We start from the raw sequence: 11,706 nt of genomic DNA, 5'->3' as shown, positions 1-11,706 counted from the left end.
CATTATTTATGTACAGATTGGATTGTGCAAGGGCACTTGTGCATGAATGCATTTGTTTCTGCAATTTTAAGACTAGGAGTCCGATAGCATTTGTAATGCTATATGAGCTGCAATGATGCAAAAATGTGCAAAAAATGCAAATGTGTGTATATATGAGCTGCAATGATGCTAAAATGTGCAAAAAATGCAAATGTTGTGCAGAGTTTGTGGGTTGTAGTTTGGCAGTTCAACAGCAGTTTAACAGTCTGATGGCAGCAGGGAAAAAGCTTTTGCAGAACCTGGTGGACCTGCAGCGGATGCTGTGGAACCTCTTCCCAGAGGGCAGCAGGGAGAACAGTCCATGATGGGGGTGTGAGGGGTCCCTGATGATGTTTCGGACTTGGGACATGCAGCGCTGAGATGAAATGTCTTTTATGGAGGGAAGAGGAGCCCCGATGATCCCTTCTGCTGTCCTCACCACTCTCCTGACGTTCTTCCAGTCGGCGGCACTGCAGCCTCCACACCACACAGAGAGACAGCTGGTCAGAATGCTCTCTATGGTGCTTCTGTAGAAGGTCGTGAGGATGGGCGGGGGCAGGCGGGCTCTCCTCATCCTCCGCAGAAAGTACAGTCGCTTCTGTGCCCTCTTCACCAGTGACGTGTTGTTCACAGTCCAGGTGAGGTTGTCCGTGATGTGCACCCCCAGGAACTTGATGCTGCTGACCACCTCCACAGCTGAGCTGTTGATGAGCAGTGGAGCGTGGTGAGGCCGGTTCTTCCTGAAGTCGACAATGATCTCCTTTGTCTTCTCCACCTTCAGGATCAGGCAGTTGTCTCTGCACCAGCCCACCAGCTGCTCCACCTCCTCTCTGTAGTCCTGGTCGTTGTCATCTCTGATCAGGCCCACCACCGTTGTGTCGTCTGCAAACTTCACGATGTGATTGGTGGTGAACCTGGGGAAGCAGTCATGAGTCATCAGAGTGAACAGCAGGGGGCTCAGGACGCAGCCCTGAGGGGAGCCCGTGCTGAGGGTGATAACATTAGAGGTGTTCTGTCCGACCCGGACTGACTGAGGTCTGTTTGTGAGAAAGTCTAGCAGCCAGTTGCGAAGGGGTGTGCTGAAGCCCAGATTCCCACCAGATGCTGTGGGATGATGGTGTTAAACGCTGAACTGAAGTCCAGGAACAGCATCCGCACGTGCATGTTTAGTTTAATTTCAACATTTTTGATTCTCTTCTATTGATCACAGTATTGTATTTGTGTTGTTTTAATCTACATGCTGGATCAGGGACTACGACAAAAACCTAAAAATGCACCACATAAATCTAAAACAAAACTAGGATGAGCAAGAGAATATATTGATATGGTGTGTGCGTCAAGCATTTATGATAGCTAAAAAGCTGCAAAAAGCTGTCAAGCACTGTTAAACAAGGTTATATTTAGGTACAAATAACGTGCTGTGCAAGTTAACTTGTACTGAATGCAAAAAAAGAGGACTCCAGACATGAGTTATTGAACATTTATTTCCTATTACAAGTATACAAAGGATGAAACACTAAGCACAATAGCAATGTATCTTACTTATTGTTTGCTTCAAAAAGTTATTATCATGTACAGTAGGCATTTTATTTGTCCTAACAAAACTGTTATTGGACTTCAAGCTGTTAATATGAAAAAAAATAAAAATTAAAGCGAGCAGTCATGAGTTCACAACTCTGTTATTTTCCTTTTAACCACTTTGATACATTCAACATGTTGAAATACGGCTGCTATGAATCTGCCCAGGTATTTCACATTTGCTTATATTACACACCGAAAACTGAGAACATAGTTTTATCTTGATTATGCTATATATTACCACCATAAACAATTACTCTATGGCTAAATCATGACATTGGAGAAGGTAAGACATTCCTATGTGTTTATATTTGCCATTTTTATATACAAGGTTATAATGAAAGTGTGTCTCCTGTTTTATTGAGTTTCGAATGAAATTATACATTTCTCGTTTCAACGTATATTTTTGAAATATCCAGTACCAATGATATTTTGTATTTGCATAATGCTTGTAAGAAGTGCACAGACACATGATCTCTACAAAAGGATTGCTATGAAATGATCCAAATCCCGAAGGCTTTGGGTTGAAGTTGTCCCGACAGTAGGTGGCGGACTCCTTGATTGGACGGAGGGTCCTTATTCAAACATGATGTCCGAGGCTTGACGCAGGCAGTTTGCGGATTCGGGGGGCATGTCGCTGTGTGTGATGTTGTTGGCGTCCAGACGCAGATGCCTGAGACGCGAATAGTTCAGGGGTCCTGTGAACTTGCAGATACTCGCCAGGTCAAACTCTGCGGATGATCAGAAACAGTGGGTAAATATTACAACCCTCCCAAACATTACATTTAAGAATTGTACTCTTCCTATACTTGGTGGTAAAAATAGCTATGACTCTATACTATTATTTTTGACCTATTGAAAGCTTTATGATGTTTAAAATTATTTTATCGAAACATTGACTTTGGGTTATAGACCAACTGTGTCTGTAGCTGCTAGTCCTGAAAGGATTTTCTTGAGATTATGCATTGAATATTCAGCCATTTCAATATTGCCAAATCAGTTTAACTACCTATGTAAAGAAAACCCAGTCAAACCTTGTCCAACTGGATCTTTATTGAGTGCTTAAGCAGATTCATGTCATCCCAGCGTACTTCTGTTTCTTACCTGTAATCAATTTAATTGTACCCATGTGCTTCTAATTAGGCGTGAGGTTATTTCTCTCGGGAGGTAAACGTTTTGAGGTATTATTGAGATAAACAGTTTTGAAAAATGCTCAAATATCATTTACAGATCATGCTAATCAGATATTTACATTTCCTTACGGTTGGATTTTAAAAATTCATTGAAATCATTGCCTGAAAGCGAGTATTAAAAATCCCCAAGGTGGGTTCAAATTGATTTATCCTTTGCATACCTGAAAAAGCTGAGTATGACAAGTAAAACGGCAAAACCATGCAATGACAAAGGGTCAAAATGACCCATACTGAAGTGTTTCCTTGATCCAACATGTTCTTCGAATCAGTTGCTAGCATTATCATACTGTTTGTTAATGAAGAAGCCCTCTTGTTGTTTTGGGATTTAAAAAGGCTTTCTTCTGTTCATAATGTTTGCAAAACACATATTATCTTGAGATAATGTCATCACAATACATTTTTAAACATAGTTTGCCCATACATTGAAGTAATTTGCAAAATCAGTCTTAGCTTCTGGCTCTTTAAAGCCTGGTTCACTACCTCGTAATAATAAATGTTTGCTTTTTATAAACCAGTGTATTGCATCTTTGTGTTCACTTTCCATCTTCTCAAACCTCCAGAGGGTCACAGCAGATGGCAGCTCATTTCGAGACAGGTTCTGCAGGAGATTTCCTCCAGTTAAAAGGGAGTTGTTTGTTTCCACCATCGCCACATGCGTGCTCAGTGTAAGGGACGGCTGCAACGTCAGTGACTTGATGCAATTGGCTGGGGTTCCTTACATACTGTAGATTACTTTTGAACATTCGGCACACGTTGTAAATAATTCTTTCTTGTATTGCATTGGTGATCAGATAGGACTGTGAGTCATTTAATTAAATAATATCAAATGGGGATGAATTGGTAACGGTAACATGAAAATAATTTTAGCATTTTTTTTTCTTGTGAAGTGCCTTGATATGACATTTGTTTTAAATTGGATAGACACAAATTTAATTGAAGTTAATCTTGAAATTGAAATTTGCCTTTTATCAAAGCAATTTGGATCTTAATCAGTATTGCTTCCTCTCGCTCCAATATCTTTTTTTTGTTTTTTTGGCAGCTTAGTGTGAAAGAATGTTAATTAATTTGGATTTGCTTGACAACATTTATCTAACAGGTTAACCCCTATTTTTTTGATTGAAATGAAGTTGGTTTTCTGGAGATATTTCATTGCCCTTCACCAAAATATCTCCAAAGGCGGAGTATAAACTTACTGGAGATCTCATTGGCCTGAAGGTAGAGCTGCTCCAGGAGCTCGTTGATCTCAGGGATCGACTGCAGCTTGTTGAATGAGAGATCCAGCTCCACGAGTGACGTCACATTGAACACTCCAGCAGGAAGGCTAGAGTCTTGCAGGTTGTTGTGGGATAACCTCAGGTACCGGAGGGCAGGGAGCTTTTTCAGATACCCTGCTCCGATTTTATCAATCTCGTTATAATCAGCGTAGAGCATTTCCAGTGAATTCGGGACTCCTGCTGGCAGCTTCTTCAGCTTGTTATAACTCACGTCCAGCGACAGCAGCTTCTTCGGCCCTTTGAATGCGTCTGCGATGGCTTCAGAGGTCAGCTCGTTGTGCTGGAGATGGATGGAGGTCAAATTCTCCTTGTCAGTCAAGAGTCCAGAGGGAAACTTGGACAACTTGTTGTTCATCATCTTCAGCTCTTCAAGGGACTTTGAGGGAGGGATGATTGGCTCTGTGATGTTGTTAAAGCTGAAGAGTAGCTTCTCCAGGGCTGTCAGTTTGTCAATTGTGCCCTTTTCTATCTTGGCATTGGTCAGATGGTTGTTATCAAGCACCAGCCAGCGCAGGGTATCGGTAACATTATCAAAAACGCCTGCCTTGATCTCTTCAATCAAGTTGTTCTGGAGATACAGGTACTTGATTCCAGTCGGGACTATAGGGACAAACTTTAGCTTGCGGCTGTCACAATACATTGCACTTGGAAAGTTGATTGGGCAGTCGCACTCTGTATTGCAGTTTGGCCCTGACGGCCCCAGCATTGACACTGGCTGGTAGTCGTAGTCGTAATACTGGCAGAGGGCGACGTTGGCCAGTAGTACCAACAACGTCACATGGAGAGGAAACATGGCTTCTGTGGACAGGAAAGGGAAAAGAGAGGCCAGCAAAAAACACAATAAGGTTACACAAATGTGAGATGAGAAAAATTAAATTAGTCACTTAAGTAACATTTTCTGAAACTCATCTTCTACTGCTGAATATCAATAAATAAAACAAACTTTATTGAAAGGTTATTTTACCCAGTTTGGTGTGTGAAGCTAATTCCTTATAGACTCTGTACACAGTGATATATTCCAAGCAGTAATATCAATTAATTACAATTATATTTTACTAAAAGGCAATTTATTTGAGAACATAAATATGTTATATGCATTCTGTGGCCGGTACAATCTAGAGGAGGTTTCTGGCATGACGGTTAACCAGCAAACAGTCCCTGATAACCTCTACGAGGAGGATAAGCCTCAAAAGGTCTTTGGTAAAGTGGCTGGCTGTTCACAGGGTGCTGCATCCAATCATTTTAGCATAAAAATGAATGGAATAATAAAAAAATATTGTGAGGATTGTGTAGCAGAGCCCATTCAAGAGTTTATGTGTAGTGGCTCGTGAGGAACTGACTCTGTCCACAGCGTCCTCCAGACGTCTCTAGTTCATGGACTACAACTTTTGTAACTACCAAGAGGAAGAAGAGAGACACAAAACCTAGTAAAGTTAAGAGAAAGCTGCTATTAAATCAACCTTGGCTTCATCAACACCTCAGAAGAGCCACAGGCTCATCACCTCCAGGCCATGCTGCATCAGGGCACAAAGTCATGCAAACGGAGCCCTGTTCAAGTATTAATGTATATACTGAACATTACATGGACCTACTTTCCTGGTCAATGTTTCAGTACATATAAAAAAAAAATCCCTTTTTTTTTTGTATTGTGAAATACTAGAATCTTTTGATTAGCTGAAAGGTAAAATAATCATAATCAATAATGCTTAAAATATAACCCTGTGTGTATTTAATCTGCATATTAGGTAATTTTTAAGGGAATTACTGAAATAATTTATTGAGACACCTCTGGAAGATGCAGATGAGCAGAGAAAAAAAGCCATTTTATAGTGTTGTTTTTGACTATCTGGTAATAAAAGGTAAAGCAACTAACAATGAAATGTGGGGAAATAAACAAACATTGTTTTATCAGTGATGAAAAAAGTTGTCAAACCTGCACAATATACACAGTGGCCACACCCACTCGTGTGTATTTTATAGTCCTTTGACTCCATGTAAAGCAGCTGGGTTAAACATCGCTATAAAGCCACATAATTGTGTCTGAAACCCTAAACAAAACTAAGAAAAGACTAAATTTTCCACAAACACACTCTGTTCATGCAAATGTATAGATGACTTTTGCTCTGTAAGGCTTTTAAAACATTACTGTGTCTCAAAGTTAATCAAGAAACAACAAAGCAAAAAGTTTTTTTTTAACATGACAGATGCACAAAATCATGCCAGCAGACAACGTTTGGAAAATGCAGAAAAACGACTGAATCAAGAATGATGGATCAATCTTAAAAAGCCCCCAGAAAGGCATTGTACAAACTTCAAAGCGTATACATTTTAAACCAAGCCTCCAAAATCAAAACCCTAACTTTCAGGAGTCATTTTTTTCTCGTGTGCAGAATGAGTTTTGCTTTCTCTGTTGCAGAACCAGCCCATGCCCTGCAGCCCCAGTACTTCCATCCGGAAAACAGGAATAAAGACGAATATTCAAAGAGGAAATCTCAAATCCGTGCAAGCTTACCTGTGCTTCTCTCGTTTTTTTAAGTTTTTTTTTTTTTTTTTTTTTTAGTGGACAGCCAGGAGGTAAGGACAATGTGGTGTTCAAATGCTGAAAGTCTCTGGAGAAAATCAGAGAGAAGGAGAGAGGGGGAGGAGTGATGGGTATTGATGGAGAGACAGAAGGAGAAAGGGGAGGGATGGGAGGCTCGGCAACGGGAGTCAGGGCGTGATCAGTGGGAATGTGAGGGGGGACCATCTTCAGAAAATACTGCTAAGTAATCAAGTACAGGTGCAGCAATGACTACTGAATAGTTAAAAAAGCTTTCTCTTATACCTTTACATAAAAAAAAAAAAACAGTTTAAGTATCTCCTTGAGTGCACCCATTAAATATCCGTTTGTGTTTGGAAGCAGAAATCAAAGCCGGCAGTCTGTGGGACTGTTGTCGGAAAAATCTAGACAAGGAGAAGAAGTGTGGTGGGGGGAAAAAAATGGAAAATGATCTTTGGCAGGTTTTGCAACCCAGACGCCGCTTCTCAACAAGAATAAATTAATCCGCAGTCTGCAAGCCAGGCTTCGGAAAATCTGACAAAGAAAGGAAATGAAAACAGCTAGAGCAGACTTGCATAACACTCGAGGCAAACGTTTCTTCTCCTCTATTTTTGACAAGAAGAAACATTCTGTGTAGGTTGAAGCAAATCCAATTGATCCCATATGGTTTTGGAAAACAGGCTAAATTATATATATAGATATATATAAAAAACAATAAGCAGTAAAGGTAAGTGCGGTAGACAAAAATGTCTCATTTTGTTCTGAGTGGATTTTCAGCACAACATCGGTACACAGAGAAAAGCTGACACCTGGATCTAATTGGTCTCACTGAGGTCCGGTACTCTTCTCCCATAACATTCTCAGAGCCCTCTCCTCATCTGTGGAAAACCTTCATTCCTCCCACTCGTGCTCAGCATTCAGTCACTCGCTAAACTCATCATCCCACTTCAACATTTCCATATTTTGCCACATTGCAGCCACACACTTTCGGTGAAAGGCCAACACAAAGTAGCGCATATTTTGGAAGTAAAAGGCAAGATATGAATCTTTTAAAACCAAAATGCGAAAAGCATGGATTGCGTTTCAATTTACTCTGATACCCCTAAATAAAGTCCGTCGCAACCAATTGGCTTCAGAAGTTATCTAATTTCTAAATAGTCCAGCTGTGTATAAATAAATCTCAGTTGTGTAAAGAGCTCAAAAGTTTGTTTGAGAACATCAGTGCACGAAAAAGCATCACGGAGACGAAGGAACACAGCAGACAGGCTGGGTTGAAAGTTGTGCAGAACCTTAATTAAGAGTCAGGTCATAAAACAAGATCCCAAGCTTTGAACATCTAACGATCTTCGATCATACATCTGAAAATGGAAAGAGCATGGCACAGCTCCAAACCTACCAAAACATGGCCGCCCACCTAAACTGACTGGTAAAGGAGGGCATTGATAGAAGAAGCTGTCAAGAACCACATGGTAACTTTGGAGAAGCTGCAGAGATTCACCACTCGGGTAAGACTGTCTGAATGTCGATGTTAGTGGCAAGAAGAAAAAAAATCAGAAGTCCTGGCTGAAGTTTGGAAAAAGCCACATAAGGAGGACAGCAGATATGAAAGAAGGTGCTCTGGTCAGATGAGACTAAAACAAAGCATTTTGGCCTACACGCACACGACGTCTGGTAGAAAAATAACAGCACATCATCCCAAACACAGGATCCCCACCATCAGTAAAGGTGGCGGTAGCCTCACGTTGTGGGCGACGCTATTCAGCAACAACACAAAAGCTGGTTAGAGGCTGGGTAAGATTTGTTGTTGTGGAATGGGGATACTTTTACATATTTTTTTTTTTTTTTTAACTTTGATGAGAAATCCATGGTTGATCGTATTTGCAACAAGGGTGAATTTGCAGTGCCCTCATTAGGCTCTTACAGGACCCAAGAATGAAAAGTATAATAATAATAATAATAATAATAATAATAATAATAATTTGTTTTCACTTTTTGTGACAGTTGTAACCTTTACTTATAACTAGCTATACAGTAAGAAGAGTAAGACATGCAGTGAAAGGCCCAGGACTGGGAATCAAACCCAAGACCATTGCATTAAGAACTGTAGCCTCCTTATATGTGCATCCACTCTATCACTGAGCCATTTAAAGCCTCCTAATAGTTGTTTTTTCAGTTACTCAGATTTGAACAAATTGTTGGTCTAATAACTTGCACTTCCACCTTTCTTTCCCCAGATTTGATAAAAATATTTCCAGGTTAGCAACTCAGTCACTCCCTTCACTTAAAAAGTTAGTCTGGCTCATTATGATTTACATCCTACACTTGTTGAAGTGACATGCAACATTTGCATTTCTTTTTAATTTCAGTTTCAATATGGTAAAACACATTTTACACGTTATTAACAAATTAAGTGAGTGTATTATGTTTGAAAGAAGTTGATGTCAGAACACCTGCGTCTGCATGTATTTACCTTGATTTGATTTGAGCCTTCGAATTTTTCAGTATGAGTGAGCTAGTTTTGATCATAGGATGAATATGGTGCAAATATGATTGTCTCTTGTGTCCCAGCAATTGTTATTTTTTCACTTGTATATCTGTTTTTTTAGTCCAGGCTAACCTAAAACAGTAAGTTGAGCCCGAAAAGATCTTAGCTGATCCTGGATTTGAAGATTTACGATTCTAGGATGATTGATCTAGAATATATATATATATATATATATATATATATATATATATATATATATATATATATATATATATATATATATATATACATTTGGTGTGTTGATGTATTTCTTTTATATGAAAACCAGATTTCTCAGTTTTAAGAAGCAGCAACTTAGCTAGACCATTATTTTGAAAAAAAAAGAAAAAAAAGCTCCATCAGATTTTTGCAAAGCTGCAATGCGGCATGAAATTAGGATAGGCCAACTCTATGCATAACGATTCCTTCCATGTCTCATATTTGGTCATTTTGAATAGATGTAAAGTATAACAATCCCTATAGCCCTTTGCTAATTATCTGCTAAACGTATCCCTTCAAATTTACTTTGAAATGCTATGTTTTTTTCTTGGTTAAGACATGGTTTGTGCTTCTGTCACTTCATCTCCGCGCAGCCCCAAATATTTATTTCCTTGAGGTTGCTGTGTTTTTACCTCCGTTACTGGCAGTGTTTAGTGGAAGCACACACATAAATTGTTCCAGATATTTTTTTTTCTTTGACTGAAGGACAAAAACCCGACATTTCGTCAGTTTTGCCAGGTCTGTGTTTTTTTTAATGTCTTGACGTTTGACTCTTGCTCTCTAATTCCTTCCATTGGACCCGATTGCAGACGCTGGCATTTCAGCAGTATTTTCCTAGTACTCCGGTACAACTTAAACAATGCCAAAGTTATAACGACAGGTAAAGCAATTTTGTATTTGATGTTTAGTCCTATTATTTGAATCTAAAATATATTATGCACAATAAAAAAACATATATTTAACAACAAATGCTTGTATGCCGTATGTGACAGCAGTGATTGCCCTCTTTTGCTTTAGTAAATGTTTCAGATCATCAAGCAAATTCTAACATATCAACCTGACAAAGATAACCTGAGTAACTACAAAATGCAGTTTTGAAATAATATAATTTATTATGGGGAAAAACACCTGCAGGTGTGCTTTGGATCATTGTCTTGCCACATCATCAGAGTGCATAAGGTCACGACCCGACTGCTCATTGGTGTAGAACTCCTACTTCCTTAAGTTATCACCAGCGGTCACACTGTGACAATCAAGTTTGGTTGTCATTTTGCTGCTCTTCTTCTTAAGTGTTGTTAGTTTACCTCATATCTAACAGAATCCACAACTTTAACAATATCCACCAAATATTTCCCCAATTGGGATAGTCAAGAAGTGTGTTTTTTTTGGCAAATGTTAAACAGGCTTTTGTAATTTCTTTTTTGGCATCAACGGTTTTCTCCTTGCAACGCTCCTACTGGGTGCGGTGCTTCAGATCTTTGTTCTGTTGTGATCTTCTGGATGAATCATCAATAAACTGTTGAGGTGATTTTGGTAAACATGGCTACCAATTTGAAAGCTTCTCCATTTGTAGAAAACAATTCTCACTGGAGTTCACTTGAGTCTCAAAGCCTTGGAAAAATACTTTTTAGCTCCTTCCAGTGTGATTGATGTACTTGACTTTATTTCTCATCAGTTTATGGATGTCTTTAGATTGGGGAATGATGCATCACGATTACTTTTCACATAGGCCATGTTGTTTTGGGGAGCTTTTTTCTTTACTCTTATTAAATTAAACCACAATCTGATTGCTCGATATGTGTCTAGTAATACAATTTACTTCTGATCTAAAACACAAAATACAAAAACAAAGATGCAAACTGTAAGGAGGTAAGTATGTTTTTAAATCAGTACTTTTTTGACCATCCCAAAAAGCTTCTGCTGCACTATTCATGTTCTCCCTATTAGAAGATAATAATTATAGAGCAAGGCTGGGATGAAAATGTACTTTAAAGATCAGGATTATTTCTTGAAATGTTCTGATGACATTATCCCACGTTGTCTCTTGTCCAAATCTGTTCTGATCCATGCCAACAAAGTTGAATTATGGGTTTGATCTGGTATACTGATTGAGGTTTAAAGGTGCAGACGCATTGTTGTATAAACCATTTCATGCAGTTGATGTTGCTGTATATGAAAATTCACCAAAGAGTTTCATAAAAAATAAAATATCGTCAGCTAGTTGTTTTGTCAGGCCAAATGTTGGTTGGTTACGGTAATGACAAGCAGCTCTACCAAGTTATCCTCACTCTGATTGGCTACAACCATATTTGGAAAACCGGTTAAGCCACCCCTTTCCCTCTCCATCCACACGTCCCTTCTTGGTGCAACACTCCATTACAAATACATTGTGGTTTTATGGCTGGTGGAAGTGTTTGTGTCGCAGGATGTTGGTCAGGCGAGGCCAAGCTGAACAAAGGCTTTAACCTGGCGGCGCGATTCAACACAGTGGGACTGAAATAAATAGCCACAAAGACCGCGGCGCGGTGGGGAGCTGGCGGCGGCAGCGTTTATGCAGCTGGGAGCCAGCTCCACCACGGC

General features: G+C 39.5%; 1 protein-coding gene across 1 annotated transcript; it reads right to left on the bottom strand.

Annotated features, from left to right (window-relative positions):
• Positions 1-1,484: 1,484 nt before the first annotated feature.
• On the bottom strand, positions 1,485-6,707 carry lum (lumican). The gene is made up of 3 exons (XM_012869718.3): positions 6,576-6,707; positions 3,983-4,861; positions 1,485-2,327 (listed from the first exon to the last, which is right to left on the bottom strand). The coding sequence occupies exons 2-3, from the start codon at positions 4,854-4,856 to the stop codon at positions 2,173-2,175; spliced, it is 1,029 nt and encodes a 342-aa protein (XP_012725172.2). The 5' UTR covers positions 4,857-4,861; positions 6,576-6,707; the 3' UTR covers positions 1,485-2,172.
• Positions 6,708-11,706: the final 4,999 nt, after the last annotated feature.

Source organism: Fundulus heteroclitus, chromosome 17 (assembly GCF_011125445.2).
Source record: "Fundulus heteroclitus isolate FHET01 chromosome 17, MU-UCD_Fhet_4.1, whole genome shotgun sequence".
In the NCBI taxonomy this organism is placed as follows: domain Eukaryota; kingdom Metazoa; phylum Chordata; class Actinopteri; order Cyprinodontiformes; family Fundulidae; genus Fundulus; species Fundulus heteroclitus.
The sequence above is the reverse complement of the archived record's forward strand: the minus strand, read 5'-3'. Positions and strand labels throughout refer to the sequence as shown.